Source organism: Sturnus vulgaris, chromosome 6 (genome assembly GCF_052056855.1).
Source record: "Sturnus vulgaris isolate bStuVul1 chromosome 6, bStuVul1.hap1, whole genome shotgun sequence".
Taxonomy (NCBI): Eukaryota; Metazoa; Chordata; class Aves; order Passeriformes; family Sturnidae; genus Sturnus; species Sturnus vulgaris.
The window spans coordinates 1293976-1312372 of record NC_142248.1 but is presented as its reverse complement, the minus strand read 5'-3'; the positions used below and the strand labels follow the sequence as shown (position 1 = coordinate 1312372).

The 18397-nt window shown below is 45.8% G+C and overlaps 1 protein-coding gene across 1 annotated transcript in view; it reads left to right on the top strand.

Moving 5' to 3' along the window:
- The window catches only part of TSPAN32 (tetraspanin 32), a 31615-nt gene extending 13530 nt beyond the window's left edge, over positions 1 to 18085 (top strand). Inside the window, exons 5-8 of the mRNA XM_014887304.2 lie at positions 9816 to 9917; positions 11391 to 11483; positions 13560 to 13643; positions 15790 to 18085. Coding sequence (XP_014742790.2) covers positions 9816 to 9917; positions 11391 to 11483; positions 13560 to 13643; positions 15790 to 15885 — 375 coding nt within the window. The 3' untranslated portion in view covers positions 15886 to 18085. The remainder of the gene's footprint in view (positions 1 to 9815; positions 9918 to 11390; positions 11484 to 13559; positions 13644 to 15789) is intronic.
- The last annotated feature ends 312 nt before the right edge of the window (positions 18086 to 18397 follow it).

Genomic DNA, 18397 nt, shown 5'->3' with positions numbered 1-18397 from the left:
CTTCAGTGGTTTACCCCTCTTGGTTAAAAAAAAAAAAAAAAAAAAAATCTACATTTTCTTCATTTTCTTACAGAAAATCATCTGAAACAGTAAACCCCAATACTCAGTTAAAAAATTGTTTTCCTGGTTATTATCAAGACACAATAAGTAGAAATGTTGTTTGAACATGATGAAAACAAGATTTTTCCCTGTGTGGCTCTTTCAGGGCCTTTTTTACAAGGCCTTCCTATGGAGAAGCTGGGCAGGGAGAAAGGAAGAGTTATTTGTAAATATTTAATATTCTCAGACCTGGGCACTGTAAACAAAATTAATCTTCTCATTTCCCATTCTTTTCTGCTTTCATGACCTTCTGTAGCTTCTGGACGAATTCTTTCAGACAGATGTCGAATGTTTTAATTTCAAGTTATCCGCATTCCAGGTGGACTCGATGTCACCATAGTCTGTTTTCTTAAAGTGATGTAGGCCAGACATGCAGCAGTCATGAACCTGAAATTTATCATGCTTTTTCCTAAAAGATTGCATTCCAATTGTTCCTCCTGTTGGTGGGAGATGTGGTCTTGGTAGGGAAGTGTTGCAAACCTGTCTGAGGAAGGGCAGTGGCGCAATCAAGGCAAACGAGACACTGACGCCCATGGGAGGGCAGAGGGGATGGGATGACCTCTAGACAAGGTCTTTGCTGGAACTGCTGTGGTAACCACAGAAATCATGAGGTTTTCGGATGGTTTTCAACCACATTAGGATGTCCTGGTTCCTGAAGCTGAAGAGTTGTCTTGTTTTCCAAAGTTATTTTTATGGCAATTCCTTTCCCACAAACTGCTGCCTGTTTAAGTGAGGTCCCTCTGTCGCTCACAGCATGGCCAAAAAGAGCAGGGATGTGGAATGCAGAGAGGGATGTAGGAGAGATTAGCCACATCTAGCACAGCTGCTGGGGAGGGCTGCTGCTTCCTCCTCCTGCTCCCCAGCTTCCTTTCTCTCCTCATCCATTAACTGCTGCTTTACAATCCTGTCTGCAGAGACTGGAGCAAAGCTGTACTTACAGCTGCCATAGAGAAGATTTGCTACCCTTACTAACAAACACAAAAACAAAATCATTAAGGCTGGAAAACACTTTTAAGATAACTAAGTCCAACCTTTGACTCTCAACTAGAACAGAGCACTCAGTGCCATGTCCAGTTATTTCCTGAACACTTCCAGGGACAGTGATTCCACTACCTCCCTGGGCAGCCCATTCCAATGCCTTACCATCCCTTCAGTGAAGAAATTCTTCCTGATGTCCAACCTGAACCTGGAATAGCTTGAGGCTCTTATGCTATCACTTGTTGCCTAAGAGATGAGATGAATCTCCACCATGCTACAAGCTCCTTTCAGGTAGTTGCAGAGAGCAATCAGGTCTCCCCTGAGTCTCCTTTTCTCTAGGCTAAACTACCCCCAGCTCTATCTCACTGAATTTCCTCTCCAGACTCTTCACCAGCTCCACTGCCCTTCACTGGACATGCTCCAGTACTTCAATGTCTTTGTTGCAGTGAGAGGCCCAGAACCGGACACAAGAATCGAGGTGTGGCCCCAGCAGTACCCAGCACAGAGGGACAATCCCTGCCCTAGCCCTGCTGGCTACAATATTGCTGATCCAGGCCAGGATGCCCTTGGCCTTCATGGCCACCTGGGCACTGCTGGCTCATTGTCAGCTCTTACCCAGCACCCCCAGGTCCTTTTCCACCGGGCCCCTTTCCAGGTACTGTTATCCAAGCCTGTAGTGCTGCATGAGGTTGACACTTGACTGAAGTGCCTGGACTTCACCTTGCTGAACCTGAGGTTTGGGTTATGTTCTCGGCTCTGCTGTGAAAGAGGCCAGAGGAGTTCTGTTCCACATCTCTTTCTGCTGTTCTTGTTCTCTGGAGCAGCTGAGCCAGTTCTTCCAGCAACCCTGTGGCCCTGGCCCCGTAAGCCAGGATGGTAGGGTCGGTCAGTGACACTAAAATTGCTGCAACATATAAGGAGTTTTGCAACAGAATGGGCATTTTAATTACAGAGATTCATTCACAGATAAAAGCATTAAATGGATTAAACTACAATTTCCCAACTCAGGAATTTGAAACTGGTGCAAATAGTTGTCCAGATTTCTGTAAAGGCCTGATTCTCCATGTCCTCTGAATGAAGAGCTTGCTTGGATTTGCACTAGCTGCAGTGATGTGGTGATCTCTTAATTATCGAGTGGTTTCTCAAGTTGCTGGGTGATTTCAAAACGAGTTGCACCCATGGCTTTTGGCACCACATGAGTGGAGAGGCATTAGCCCCTCTGTGCTGCACTGCTTGTACTTCGAGAATAAATGCAAGGATTTAGAGTTTTACAGGCAGGGAATGAATACAAGCCGTTTGTCTACATCCTGATTCTCCTGTAGCCTTGCTCTGCTTCCTTCAGAGGAACTTGCCTCCTCTCCCCTCCTCATGCTGGGAGGTGGAAATGCTGTCTTCCATGCTTTGTTAGCAAGCAAGATTGTATCTTTTGGGATGGTGATTTTCTAACCTGTTTAAAAGCCTGGGCTACACAGTTGGAATTAACAGATCAGCTGTTAAATAACAAACATTGCCACACCTGTGTCTTGTTCTTGGACAAAGCAGCTTTCCTCCTCCCTTCTCTGCATTATGGCATCAGCACTGGTCTTCTGTCTGTGGGTCTCCCTCCCAGGCAGCACCTTTGCAAAGCCAGAGACAGCATTGCATGGGTCTCCAGAAGGGAAATCACCTCTTACCATGCATAAAACTAGCACATGCATCTTGTTTCTGCAGGTATGTAAGGAACAGCCTATCACTTCCCAGTTAATTTCTTAAGTGGGACTGTAGAGGTCCTTCCTCTGTGGATTCCCTAAGATGTGTTTGTGTCTGCCATCGCGGCCTCTGGTGTGTCTTGGGGCAAAGTCTTGCAGGGACATAAATGCAGGCTGAAATCCTAGAGACTTTAATGGGACTTAAACACAAGCTGAAGGTATGCTCAGGTGTTTTCTGAAACCAGATCTGAAGCACACAGGTAGGTTCTTTTTGGGCTTTGATGCAGGGGGGCTGGATCAGGATTGTAGCCCCTCACAAGGGTCTTCCAAGAGAATTTGCAAAAATCACAGATGTTTCTGTGAGCTATCTGACATGCTCCTTGCTCTTGCTGCTAATCTAGGAGGCACAATGGCTTTAAAAGCACCAAGTTTTTCCTAGTCTCTGAATTCCATGGGAAAAAAAAATGGGGGGAAACCCCTCCCTCTTCCTTAACGTTTTTAAATACTGTGCCTCTTTGCCAGTGTTTATGTTCTCACCACTCAGCCACAGCCCACTCCCCCCAGCGAGACATTGCCCTCCTTTGTCTGAGCCTCCACACAGGCATTTGCACTCACGGCTTCTATAATTTATGGCTGCCCTGGCGCTGAACCCACACGGCCCCGTTTCTGCTGCTTTCTGTGGCAGAGCTGGAGCTGCCGTCTCCAGTAGCATCAGCTGTGTCACCTGAGGCCGCTCAGGTGGCTGCCATCGCTGCAGCACATCCCACCTTCACGTACCTGTAGGATGCTCAGCACAGCAGGACAGCCACCACCCACTCAGAGGCGACAGGGCTGCCCTGGGACTGGCTCTATTGCTGATAACAGTGGTTTATAAGCTAAAACTTTTCAGTCTTGTTCAGTGATTTCTGTTAGGAAGCAGTCTTGCCTGGCACTGCTTTCAAGTGCTACAGATGAAAGTAGGGATGTAAGGTGAAAGTGGTAGGAATGGCTGAGATAATTTGACCACAGTTTTGGGGAAGGAGAGTTCACAAATTGCTGGGTTATGTGTTTTGAAAGACAGGAACACAAAGGTCCCTTTGCAGCCCGTTGGCTTTGCAGTTCTGTTATAAAATGGACTAAAAATTTGAAGTTTTTTAAAACAAAACAGAAAGAAAAACAGATCAAACATAAAAAGCTAATCCAAAAAAATCCAAGAGAACCTTGCTATACTGGTGACATTCACAGGTGTACAGCCACAGATCTGGAGGATTTAGGGGGAAAAAAATCCTTGTTGATATTGATTAACTGCCTGTCTGAGTTATCTGCACTTCCCTATAAAGCATCTGGTGCTCTGTCACAGACACGGAGCAGTGCTGCATTTGAGTAGCAGAGGTGGCCTCTGGGTTTTATGGCTTGGCTGAGCATGAGGCTCTGATGTCTCCCTGCCCATGGGCCAAGAGAGATGTACAGCACCCACCCAGCTAGAATCTGCTGTTCTTTTGGGGGTATGGAGATAGGAAATGAGGAGGTGAGCAGTGTAATAGCTCAGCACTTGCTCATGTTTTATGTGTTTTGTGCAAGAACAGGATGGAAGTGCTGAGGCTGAAGAGAGTTTTTGCTTTTTCTGAATTTTTTGTTCCACAGCAGTTTTTGGTCTGTCTCCTTCTGTGTATATAGCAGAAAGTAGAGGGAATTCCATATGGTTTGGCTTGGGGGGTTTTTAATGTATGTATGTATAGATAGATACAAATTCTGTATTTCTATACAGACCTGGGGGAAAAAAAAGGTGAAAACCATTTGGCTAAAAGCCTCATCTGGATCTTCTGGCATCAGAGGGGGAGCAGCACCTTCTTATCCTGTGCCATTTCCCATGGGAGACCTCAAAGGCTGCTCTGATTTGCAGGCCTGGCTGGACTTCTGCATCTGGGAATGACTGACTGGAGGAAGGCTCTAAAGGAGAGGAGCTGACGTGCAGTGAAGGAAACAAAAATGTTCAGCAAACTGCAGTGATTGTGTTCCATGGGGCTTGGTCGAGCATGGGTGGGGGAATCTCATCTTACCATGTGTTCTGTCCATGTGGTGGGAGTTGCTCTGTTGTGGTTACTGTGCTGAAAAGAGAGAGAAAGGACAGCAACACACATGGGCTTTTTTGGGGAAAAAAGGCCAACTTTATTGTTCGGACAACTTGTATTAGTAAAGTGTGTTAGGTGTAGCTAGGACAGGACAGTAGTTTATTGGATAATTGGGAAAAACATTTTTGGGACAGTACTTTAGGATGTATTCTACGAGAAAGATATTAGGTGTTAATCTTTATTATGAATTTTACTCTGTTTTTTACCATATTATCACCTTGGGAGACTTCCTCTTTAACTGAAGCTGCAGTCAGCTTGTCAGCCTGGGAATGGAGCTGAGAGTCAGGAGAAATCCAGGCCTGAGAAGAATTTCCAAGCTGTAATTCCCTAGCTCTGTGAATGTGTGTGTCCACACTCTGTAACCTGGCTAACGCCCCCAGAGTGGCCTTCTCTCCTCTGTTGCACTGCAGTTGCATCATTGTTTTGCCCAAACCCAAGCTGTTGCAACTGTTCCCGCTCCTGTTTCTGAGACACTGTGAACACACGCACTTCTGCACACTGGGGAGGAAAAGGAACACAGGGACAGCAAAATGCAGAAGTGTTTTTCTTCCTGGAACAAGGAATAATTTTGACTGAGTTCACTACTTTATTCCAGTTTCACTTCTTAACTGTCTGGCTTGTTGTTCCTAGTTGAGTGTGAGAATCCACAGTAGCCACCTCTAGAGGGACATTTCTGAGTGAGGCTGCTGAGTCAATCCTCTGTGGTGATGCTAAAAGAACATGAAGTGCTGGGGTTGCAGTTTTTTCTGAGCCTGCACTGCATCTGCTCAGTTTGTTTCCTCAAAGGCACAAAGACCCACAAGGATCCTCCTCCTCCTGTTTCCCACACTCGTATTCCTTCTCTGCTGTGTCAAGAGTGTTCCTGTTTATTGGAAAGGAGGAAGGTGAGTTTGTCTTTGAGACAATTCTGACATCTCCTTTCATTATGTTCTCCTTGAGCTTTGCCAAGAGATTTTTACCCATTGGCAGTGTCAAAGGTGGTTCACCAAGACTCAGAACATTGTTCATGGTACTGGTCTACATTAGCTCCCACCTAAGCAACACTTCCAGGTTGCATTCACTGGCAGCAGGATTGGGATTCATTGGCACCCTTGGCTTGCAAATATATCAGGAACTGAAGGCAGACCTTGTCTCATCTTTCTGTTCCAAATCCAGTTATAGGTAAAAATGATCCTGATAAATAACCTAAGTAAAAAATGTCAGTTTTCCTCTTGGAGGTAAGGTGGAAATCTGCTTTAGTTTAATAGCCAAGAGCAAGAACTCTAATTGCTTAGAGTACATGTCTTCCTGCAGTCATATATTCTGCTTCTTGGGGGATAAAGGATTTAGAGGATGATAAACAATCTCAAAATTCCTTTTTTCTTTTACTTAAGGTGAAAAATGGTACTTACTGAGTCAGTTGAAGTCAGCTGCATCAGTTTCAGTGGTGATTTTCCATTTGTTGTATCCAGCAACCCATCAATATCATTCCTAAATGAATATTTCATTAAGGAATGCAGACAGAAGTGGGAGGCAGCAATTATTCACCTGATTTAGAGCTGAAACATTTCACCCAGCTTCTTCCAGAAAAAGAATTACTGTAAGGTGCGACCTCCCTATCACTCAAGCTGGAGATTTTTCTTAACCAAAGCCCAGCTGATGCTTTATCTTCAGCTCTTGTTGTTTCTTCCTGATGAGTACTGTGGGCTCAGTCTCCCTCCAAGGGAGAGCTTTGTCCAGCAGAACTCCTCCAGCAGTGGATCACAGCCTGTCATTAGGAACCGGAAAATCCACTTGACTGTTATGGTGCTTATGTGTGGGAAGAATGAAAGACGTTTCAAAAAACAGATAGACTTTCTTTTCTCCAGCTGTATCTGCCCATTGTGTGCTAAGTACTGTTTAAGTGATGGGGCACAGCTGTATCTTAAAGCACACTATTAACAGTGTCAGTGTAACCACTCAAACTCAACAGTCATCCTGTTGCTTAAACATGAGAGAAACCACACTGATTATTTTTAATATTTTTTCCCCAACAAGCAGTGTAAGATACAGAGGCAATGGACTCAAAGTTGCACAGGAGGGGAGTGTGTAATGGGAATCTGTTAAGGATGGCAGTTGAGCACAGAGCAGTACTGCAGTCCAGCTCTTCACTGCATTAGAAGCTGGATCAATGGAAAATATGGGGATGAGCCTGTGCTGGATGTAGCAATGTTGCAAATAAGTCATGAAACTACCTGGTGACTATCTCACACTTTCAGGTTTTAATTTTTACATCATCAGGCATACATGAGCAAGCACAATATTTTGGGCTGCATAGATGCTGCCCTGCATGACCCATGCTTCAGAGCTTGGCTGCAGCTTTGAGTATAAACATAACTCCATCCCAGGCAGCTAAGTGTGAGGTTTCCTCTCCTATGTCACCTCTTATTAAACCAGACCTCTTGTATGCTCTGTGCCACAGTCTTCTGCACAGAAGGAAACAGCAGTGATAAATACTGAGATTTTTTTACTATCTACCTACCTCTGAAGTATTTAAATGAGAAAGCTGTCTGCAGTAGTCTCTGAAAACAGACCACTATGTTGTAGGAAAACAGCAGTTTTTCCCTCTAGGATCAAATTATCCTAGCAAAAATCAGAAAGGTGATGTGGCAAAACTACAAGCAATTCACTCTTTAAAAAATGGATTTAGAGTTTGATATTCCCTTACTAGGATCTGAATAGCCTATTCAGATAGTGTCTGGATATAAATGCTAGATATAATTGCTGGATAGAAATGCTGAGAATGACTAATCAGCAAATTGTACTCTTAAGCTTGCCCAGACACACATTCTAAAAGGAAATTATTGCTATTAAACATTTTCCATTTAATGACTTGTGTTTTCAGCTCTTGGAGGTTGCTGGACAAAATGAGAGTTAAAAAATCAGTAGATAACTGAGAAGTCAGCTCACAAGCAAGCTCTGAAATGGTGCAGTTGAAGTCTTTAGTACTCATTAGGTACCTGGAGATTACCATCATCATTTCCATCACTGTAGCTGAGCTGGCTGGGAAATTATGACTGCTTGTGATTTCTTCAATTATTGTTTCCAACAGCTGAAATAATTTTCAGCCACTGTTTGTTGTGGTGTTATGGGCATGTTGTTCCTTCAGTTCTTTCCTATCTGTTCTTACCTGTCAAACTGCTACCTCTCCCAGTATTTCCTGGCCCAGGTTTCAAGAGGCCTTTAGAAAGTAGTCAAACTTTTGGATTGATTTCACCCCTTAAACCCTTGCTTGAACACAGCCACTCGCTTGAAGCCTTTTTTTTTTTCTTCTTCTTTTTAAGTCATCCAAATTTAGACTTTTTGGAGGAAAGCTCAGTATCCTGATTCTTGTAGTAAATACGAAAATACAAATATTGCACATGCAGCACTGTTTCCCTTACCAAAATACATATGTATGTTGTCACAGCACAAAATAGTTTTTATTCCTACATCTTAGACTGGGATGAAGATATTCAAAAGGTAATAATCTCTTACTTTAAGAAACCTGCTGTTCTGTTGTTCCTTTCTCCACAAGAGGAGCTCAAAAGATTATTCTTTTTTCATTATTCTTAATCCAATTCTTCAGTGGAAATTGACGTTCTTTTTATCGAATCCATTTGTTTAATTGCTGCTTCTGGAAAGCTATTTCATAGCCCACAAGAAGTTAGAAAAGCTTGGATCTTTTCCTCTTTATTGGGTTATAAGGTTTGCTGTGGGAAAGATTGGTGCAGAAGTCATCTAGAAATCTGGTCTTACTGTTGCACCCACCCCACTTTATGCACTCTGATAAACCAGGGGGACAAAAGGAGCATCCTCCTTCCTCACCTGTGTAAGACAGCTCAGTGTCACACATTTTGCTATGGAATATTTTTTTCTTGGCCCGTAATAGCTGAGCTCTGTCTGTCACTGGACACTCTTATGCCATGTTGATAGTCATGGAAAATCTTTTGATGTGTGCCTTCTAACTCTATTCCTGGAAGCACAGAGCCAACCTGGATACAAATAATCTTCTCAACTCCCCGTCCCTGGTTATCACCCTCTGTTTGTTGCTTGTGTTTTGGACAGCTGAGCAGGACAGAGCACTATTGCAGTAATAGATCTCACCACCTTGAATGATTGTGGTTCCACCCCTGAGCAGAGAGTGCTGGGGTTTTATTCCTTCGAGTAATTTCCAAGTGTGAACCCTCAGACTGAGCTGCAAAGCCTCACTGAGAGATGACTCTGTTCCCAGAGACCTCCCTGTGTGGCCCTGCTATGCCTGTCTGTCCCATCGATTTTCCTTCCTGAAAGACAAGCACTGACTGCAGGCCCCCTCAGAGTGGTGATGCTGAGGAAGCAAGGGAAAATGAAAGCGAGAAATAAGGTTTTGACTCCAGCACTGAAGGCAACTGCCATATTTTTTTTCCTCTGACACCCGAGTGGGAGTTGGCTGGGATCTGTCAAGCTTCAAGTTCTCACACATTTGGTAAATATTTAGGGTCTGACTCACCACTGAATCACTCCCGTTATTTTTTTGACTCTGTTCAGATAAATGGCTCTGCCACTTAGATAACACCAACTATCTGAGATCCTCTCACCTTTGTATTTCAGCATTTCATGGTCATGTGTGCCTGTCCTCACCACCTTCAGGATGGGGAGATGGCAGCAGCCCTGGCTGGCAGAGGGACTCAGAGGCACACTGGTCGCAGGCACCCAAGTTCTTCTCTTACAAATCCAAAACTGGCCAAAAACTCCAGCCATCAGCTGGTGACACCCTGGCTCCTTAGTGCATGGTGGGTTACACACCAGCTCCTGCTGCTGCCTGGGGGTCATTTGAGTAGCTGTGCTGTTTGTATCTCTATACTAGAGAGAGCTTCTGGGGAAATCAAGAAGAGCACAATTCCCCTCAGAGACGACTGTGATCAGTGTTTTGTAGTACAGACCTCTGCTTTCATTGCAGGTGGAAGACAGCATGATGGATGTGTATGATTTCGTGTATGAGGAGGTGAGGAGGAACACGTCCAGCTTCAGGAGGCATGAGCTGACTGCCATCCATGAAGCAGTAAGTTGTCTTTCACCTGCAGGAGAAAACCTCGCCCTGGGGTATCTTCCCGAGGCTTTTGGCAGGCTGGGGCTGACACCTGTGCTCTGTCTCGTGAATCCTGCAATGCCATTTTCCCTCAAGAACTGAGTCCTCCAGCCTGCTGTGGAGTTTGCTCCTCCCTTCCTATTCTTCCTTTCTCAGGTTTGACCAACCAGATTACCAACAGGAAGAAGGAGTCACCTCTCTGAGCATCATGGTGGTGCAAGATGTACAAAGTTTCCACCCTGCAGCTGCCATAGTATTTTCTGTCTCAACAGCCCCTGTGACTTTCTCCCTATCTGTAGTACAAGAGTGTGGATATGCACCTGATCAATTAGAGAGGAGGGGGCAGGAATTGCACGTAGTCCAGCAGTAGTATTTGCACGTGATTATTCCTATTTACCCTCAAGTTTGTGTCGGAGGAGTACTGGAGGCTACTATCAGGCTCCCAAAAACCACTACCCAGGATGCTGTTGGCATAGGGATTTCTGTGTAGCTCAGCAGGTAGGCAAGGGTGGTTTCCCAGAGCACAGGGAGGACACTTGCCCCCAAAGCCACAGGAGATGAGTGAGGATGTCCCCCACAGTGAGAAACTCCCGAGTCCCTGCTGAGTAAAGGAGATGCCATTCCCTCGCACAGCAGGGCTTGTTTGGGGAGTGAGTTCATGGCACTCAGCAAGGCTGGATAGGGAGGTCAGCTCTGCTCAGCTGTTTCCAGACACCTCCCACACAACTCCCTGTGTCCTTCTGTGTTTTCTTAAATCATCATAACAAGTACTTTTCAAGGCTGTTTCTATTCGTGCTTCTCAAAACACAGAAGAGGGCAAATGTTCCTCTTTGCAGTCTTGATGGTGGCCCTCAGAACCATTCCCAGGCATGGAAGTGCTTGCTTTCAGGGTTGTGGAGCAGCACTCCCAGGGTCCCATTTGACAAGGAGAGCCAGGCACAATGCCTGGCTTCACCAGTTACTTACTGTAGTTGCCACTTGAGTTGATGGAGAAGCAGCCTTTCTACTCCTGGCGTTTTTTTCCCTTCTGCCAGAGCTCCAAACTGTCCACTGCACCACAGCTATAGGAAACCAGCTCCACGGTGGGTGTTGCTGGGGATCCCCTCAGCCCATAACAATCACTGGAAACACGAGTCTCTGCATCCCTGGGCTTCCCAGAGCAGCCACTGTGAGCATTAATATGACCACAAAGGGAGGGTTGGCCCCAGTCCCAGGCAGCAGTCCTGGAGGAGCATGAGCAAGTTTGAGGCCAGATCTGTCCACTGCCCCTGAATTTAGCCTGCATTGCTGCAGCTGTTGATTCCTACATGCTTTGCTCCTTGCCACCCTGGTTGGGTAGCCCTGCCTGGGGCAGCAGGGGCCCATTGCCAACACCTCCTGCTGCAGCAGCTGGTAGCAAAGGGAGAGCCCTGGTGAGCAGCTGGCCAAATTCTCCCTCTCTTCCAGTTCCTGTGCTGTGGGAAGCACTCTCCTTTTGGGGACACAACCAATGTTGAGAACAAGATGTGCCCACCTGGCCAAGTGCACGATGAAGGACAGGTAAGGGAAAGGTTTCTCCCATGCCATAGTGGAATTATGCCTCTACTTCCTAGCTGTCAAAACCTCACTGGTGCTAAAGTGTTAATGAGAATTGTGCTTTTTGATGGTTTGGGGTTGAAACGGGTTGGGATTTGTTTTGTTGGCGTTTTGTTGTTTCAGTAACACTGGACACAGCATAGGAGTAGTGCACTCAGCTCTGGGGTCCAGTACAAGAAGGAAATTGGCCTGGTGGAGCAAGTCCAGAGGAGGCCACCAATATGATCAGAGGGTTGGTGCATCTCTCCTATGAGGAATGGCTGAAAGGATTGCTTTTGTTCGGCCTGGAAAAGAGATGGCATGGAGGTGACCTAATTGTGTCCTCCTGGAAAAGGAGAAAGATGCAAGAAAGATGGAGAGGGACCCTCTTTTGCAAGAGGTTGTAATGACAGGACAAGGAGGAATGTCTTGAAACTGAGAGTAGTTTTAGATTAAATATTAGGAAAAAATTTTTTACTATGAGGGTGGTGAGGTACTGGCACAGGTTGCCCAGAGAATGTATGGATTACCCATCCCTGGCAGTGTTTAAGGCCGTGTGGGATGAAGCTCTGAGCAACCTGGACTAGGGAAAGGTGTCCCTGCCCATGGCTGGGGGGTTGGAACTGGATGGGATCTTTAAGGTCCCTTCCAACCGAAATCACTCTATGATCCTGTGTATTAGGACAAAGAGCCCTGGTGGATCAGCAGGTCTCAGACCCACAGATGCAGTTTCCTTCAGTGCTCTAGAAAGCTTTCAAAATTCTTGTGCTTGCAGCCTTTCGCTTCCCTCCAGCTTCCTGCTCATCTCCTGTGCTTGCAGAGAGTGTGAGATATCACAGACATGCATCAGAGCACAAAAAGACTGTTTGACTTTTCCACATGACACTAATTTCTGACGTTTAAAATACGTTCCAGTAAAAGCAAATGTGGAATTTGATGTAATTCCTTTTTCCCTGGGGCATTAAATAGGTATTAAAATGAGCAGCTCATGAAGCAGGGTGATGATGCCCAGCAGTAGCTTCCTCAAGAACGCTTCATTCCAGCTCTTTCAAGTATCAGTGAGGCTGCTGGAAAAGCCACCAGTATTAGACTGCTGTGTGCTGAAGCTACTTCACACGCTCTGAGCAAATCTATTGCACAATCATTTTTCTTCCACCAGAGTAGCTAAAGTCACCAGCATCAATATATGGTGTTTCTAGGGAAAACAAAACCATGCTGCTGCAGTGACACAAACACATTTTCAGGTGAAGATGCCCAGTGGTAACAGCACATGTGATGCACATCAGCCCACAGGAGCAGCGTTTCAAAGCACGGCCTCCAGGAATGTCACATCCCACGGCAGGGTCGAACGCGGCTCAAAGAGCAGGAAGGGAGAGCAGAACAAAGCTGGGCATCATATGGGCGATTCATTCCTCCCACTTCGTGGTCTGTGCTTCCCTGGCTTGGAAGGGGGGGGAACTGAGTAGGAGGATGTGCTCTGTGAAACACAGGAAACCGCAGAGTTTGGTGGCAACACTACATTTACTCCGGGCTTTGAGCGCTCTTTCCTTGTTCAGCAAATCCCTTCATCAAGAGCGTGCTCTTGCATTTCTGAAATGGCTGTCTTGGCTAACACCTCGGGGATTTCTACAGGGCCCTTGGAATTCTACAGGGCCCTTGGAATGCTTAAGGCTAATGTATATTAATGCTTGCAGCACCTCGCAAAATCGAGCTGTTCATTAGAAACCTTGGGGAATGCATTTGGCATCACGGTGTGCTCTGCTTTTCTATCTTTCCGTTTCCTTCTTTCCATTTTTCAGTGGGTGAAAAGAAAAAAGCTTTTGTAGGACCACACTTAAGCACACATCCCCCACAGTCCAAAATGCATTGTACCAATAAAATCGTAGGCATGCTGGAATAACAGAAAATATGCCACAGATGCTTGTCTTCCCAGCTGTGCAATGCTGCACCTCTTTCTTGCCTCCTTTTCTCTCTGAGGCTGTGGAAATGCTGTTGTGGGGATAAAGCCCCCCAACCAAGCTGCTCCTGTGCTGCAAGGGGTATTTGTTTCTCTCTTCCCAGGACTGCCTGCGAGAGATCCAGGACTTTCTGAAAAAGCACATGGACTTCGTCTTCTCACTCCTGAGCGTCGCCATTGGCTTCACGGTAACAGTGCCTGTCCTTTAATATTTTGGCCCTGAAAGGCAAGATCCAGTGAGGAACAAGTATCCTAAATTAGCCCCCAGAAGCTAGGATTTTGGGTGATTTTGGATGCTGGCAGCAGAGAAACAAGCAGTGATGGACTCCACCATGGAAATTGGGAAAGGGTCAGGAATCTGGCCAGGCTGCTTGGTGGAGGGGTTTTCCTGCAGGAATAGGCTTCCTGCACAGTTTTTGTGCCCTAACAAATCATGACATCTGGGAGTGGGGAGCAGGACGCAGCAGCAGTTGCATTTCATCCAATCAGGTCTGCCTGCATGACTTCTCCTGTGAGTGAGAGGCCATGTCACCTCGCTGGGGGTTTGTGGATTATGCAGGAAGCCAGCAGCAATGGTAGAAAAGGAGATGCAGTAAAGCCTCCGTATTTTAGGAAACTTGCTGCTCCTAGATCAACCTGGGAAGCTGCTTGTGCAGGTGGAGGTGGAAGGTCTCGAAAGCTACTGAGTGCCAGCAGTGGAGCTGGAGAGCTGTGCAGAAGGGGAAGGTCTCATCCTATTAATGACCACTAATGAACTTGATGAGGTTCATCTCAGGCATTATGTGGCTAAATCACAGGCTCATAAGGAGCAGGCTACAAAGGAGAGGGGAAGAGTGTGTTGCCTGGGCTCCCAGGCTCTGTCTTTGAAGGAGTAACAAGCAGAGGAGGAGTGAAATCATCTTCAGATGATGGCTCATGTAGAAAGGCTTTGCAGTTAATTTGGGGGTGAACAAAAGAGAAAATTAAATGCTGCGAGAGGAGCCTGTGTTTCAGTGGTAAGGGGACTTAGGGGCTGCATGGGGATGGTCTCTTTGGAGCTGGAGAGAGACACTACATAAAACCAGCTCTCTTGTTTGCCCACCTACTGCTTGGCAGAGGTGTATCACTGTAATTACCTGTACACAAGGGCCCTTGGAAGGAACATGTGGTGATGCACACCAGAAAAGAGCATGTGCCAGGAGACTCCTTTCTCCACCATGAAGGCAGGTTTGATCTGCTGTGATATCTTCGTGCTGCTCCTTAGCTGGGATGACCTTTCTTGACTGGAAGTTGGAGATTGTGCCAAGGTGGACACAAGGCATAAAACAATTATGGATTAGAAGATTCTTCGCCATCTCAGTAAAACCCAGAGGAACAAACTATTTGTCTTTTACACTGCTAGCAGTAAATAAGGAAAATAATCAGGCATTGCTATGGAGCTGTAAGGGTAAAGTCATGAGTGAATATTTGGTGTTACTTTCCAATTTTTCTCAAGTATAGGGAGAATTTCACTGCAGCTATATTCAGAATAAAAGGAGGAGTACTTTTATAATAGATATACTTTTTTCACAGCTTGATGCTATAGCCAGATAAGGCAGCTGTCTTTGAAGCCTGTGCTGCACAGTTCACTATTGTGATGGCAGGATGTGAGGGAAGCACGTAAAGAGGGTTAAAGCTGTTCTGATGTCACTGTCCCTCGGCCACCAATGCACACATATCCCCAGATCAAGCTGCAAGCAAAGGCACTAGCACATTAGGGCATACTTGAGGAAAGAGCACATTGTTATAGCCCTCATTATCCTTCCCACAGCAGCCTTACCTTGGATATGTTGCCAGTGTTAATCCTGATGTGTGATACACCAGGCAGAGTATCACAATGGAGAGGAAGTACACTGTCCTGTGCATTCATAAATGTTTAGGGTTGGCTTAGGAGTTTGTCTGTTTGATTGTTTTGTTGGGTTTTTTACTTCAAACAAGACATGGGTGTTGTGTTTTTGTCTCCCCATGGCATCTTTACAAAAGGCTACTATTATGAGAGAGAGATGTTTGCTTGCACAGAGGAATGTTCTGTGGCAGGAATTTGAAATCTAAATTTCCCAGTTTCATCTTATTTCTATTTTTAGGGCCAGGTTTGAGCTATGCTATGCTAATTCCAATCAGATGTTTTAACCATGTGTTGCTTTTTTTTTTTCTGAACTCCCATGTCAGAAATGCTGTTCACTGCTTCAGTGAAAACCAGCTCTCTTCAGAAAAATGTGACAACAGGCAATATTTATGACTGCTTATTTGCACAGATGGAGGACCATAATAAGTTACACACTTAATTGTATGCCTGTCTCATTTATTTCCTTTTAGGTTTATGGGATGATCCTAACTTCATTCCTCTGGTTCTCCATCCACTTTAGCAGCAACCTGTACCGGAAAGGCAAATACATCCTGCGAGAGAGGTAGAAACCTGATGCCTGGGCATCCCTACCAGGCAGAGCCAGCTCTTGGCACAGGAAGATATCTGAAGTCACCCACAAAATGTCCTGGGAAGGTGTTGCATGGGGTCAGCTGGTGGGATGTGTGTCACACATTTCCCTTCCTGCACTACTGCTGGGCTCCGAGATACAGATTCCCTCCATGGGAAACATCCGGGCTGTGGCTCCACAAGAAGGACACAAAGAGGTCTTTGCACCCAAATGGAGAGAAAAGCACAGCGAAAATCACAGCATTAAATCAAACTTCTCTCGTGCTGTCATCTGAGCAGTTCCCTGTGACCCCCAAAGATGCAATGTTTCTAGGAAGATGGCTTTGGATCGCAGCCCAGGATCAATGTTGCGCTATCAGTAAATAAATGACAGGGACTGTCACCACTGATGGGAAATGTGCTCTCCCAGCCTGGACACTTGCAATGATTAACTTTGGGCATGTTTCTGATCATGCTGGGGTACATAGGCATCCAGTGACTCTCAACTACTTTTCCCATTTTCAAACGTTGCCAGGTTTATAGAACCTTTTGGTGGAGATCAGGACAAAAAGTCAGAAAGTAGTGGATGAGCTTTGAAACAACTGACCAACAGAAGGACATATTTCTCTGTTATTCCTCCTTGCTAATGCAATACAACATTTTTTTAATTCTTAGGATTTACTCTCCTAAATCTTGATGCCACACTGATTTCACAGCAGCTTGTTAAGCCGCACTTTAACTGCTGTGTCTAATTCTGGGCCCCTCAATTTAGGAAAGATGTTGAGATGCTCAAACATATTCAGGGAAGGGCCAGAAGGCTGGTGAGGGGCCTAGAACACAAGCCCTTGCAAAGAGTGGCTGAAGGAGCTGGGATTGTTTACTCTGGAGAAAAGGAGTCTCGAGGTGACCTTGTCACTCTCTACAGCTGCCTGAAAGGAGGTGTAGACAGGTGAGGGTCGATCTCTTTTCCCAGGCAACCAGTGACAGGATGAGAGGACACAGTCTTAAGCTATGCCAGGGAAAGTTTAGGCTAGACATTAGAGAAAAATTCTTCACAGAAAAAGTGATTGGGCATTGGAATGGGCTGCCCAAGGAGATGGTGGAGTCACCATCCCTGGAGGTGTTTAAAAAAGCCTGGACGTGGCACCCAGTGGCATGGTTTAGTCAATAAGGTGGTGTTAGGTCATAGGTAGGGCTTGATGATCTCCAAGGTCTTTTCCAACCTGACTGATTGTGTGATTCTGTGATTCTGTAACTTCCGGACCCAGCTCTATGTTTATCAGGCTTTACTAACCCACTGTGCTCCCGTGGCAAAAGGACTTTGATATTACACACACAAACAGAAGTTTAAATCTGTAAGAGAACAGGACTGATCTCCAGCCAGGTCAAACAATACAATGTCCAGCTCCACGTCCTTTTTACATCACCTTATCAATAATAAACAGAATTTGTAAAAGGCTGTCAGTCTAGCTGAAACAACAGCTCTCTGGTATGCTTTGCCCTCATGTTGAGGAGGCAGAGCCACTTCTGAGCTGAAACCCATCATTGTGATATATGTAGCACCTGCTGTAAATTATACGGCTGTGTGAAATGTCTGTTGAACCAGCAACAGCTTCCACGCCTCTCATACATAGTGGTAAGTAGCAATTGTTTACTGAGATAATCATGGACAACCCTCTGCTGATGTTCAGGACAAGTCCTGACCCTCAGGCAGGGGCTGCTGCATGTACAAGAACAGCAGCACAGCCTGCAGCACCTGGCTGGCATTTTAGTCTGGGCTGCAAATACCTTGCATTGGAAAGAGTTGTGTTGTGGAGGGCTGAGGGAGGGCTGTCACTTCTCATTCCACGCCCTTGGAACCAGCAGAGCTTCACTGTTGACTTCACTAGAAGCAGGATGGAGTTCAAACTGCCTCAGTGTAATATTCAAGCTACCTCCTGGCAGTCACCAACACACCTCAGTCTGGCAGGGAACTGGGTGTGATATGCACTTCCCAGCATATGCACTTTCTAGTGGGGAAGTATTCACTTGTATGTGTGTATGTATTATCACATATATTGATCTCTGGAAAGAGACAATCTCCCTTGTGAGCTCCAGCTGCTACTGTCAGGCCACTACTATTATTTATTCCTCAGGCCAGCTGGCAGCTCATGTGACTCATGGTTGCTTCAATAAAGATGAATTTCTTGCAAAAGGCCATCATTCCTCCTCTTTTTTGTGCTGTGCATGAAGCTGTCTGCATTGCTTGGAGGTTTGCCACATGGGGGGGACTCAGTAATTCTTTCAGTGCTTGGCAGAGATGTTCCCCAGGCAGCTGGTGCTCACCTGTCCCAGCAGTGTGCTGGAGGGAGAGGATGGCATTGGTCCTTTGGTGGAAAAGGAGCAGCTCATCAGCCTCCTTCCACCCTCAGCCAGCTGACTGGACAGCATGCAGGTACCTCTCAGGGAGTAATGCAAGCAGAAGCAGGAAAAATGCTTAAGGACATGTTTAAGCTGTAACAACCAGAGTAT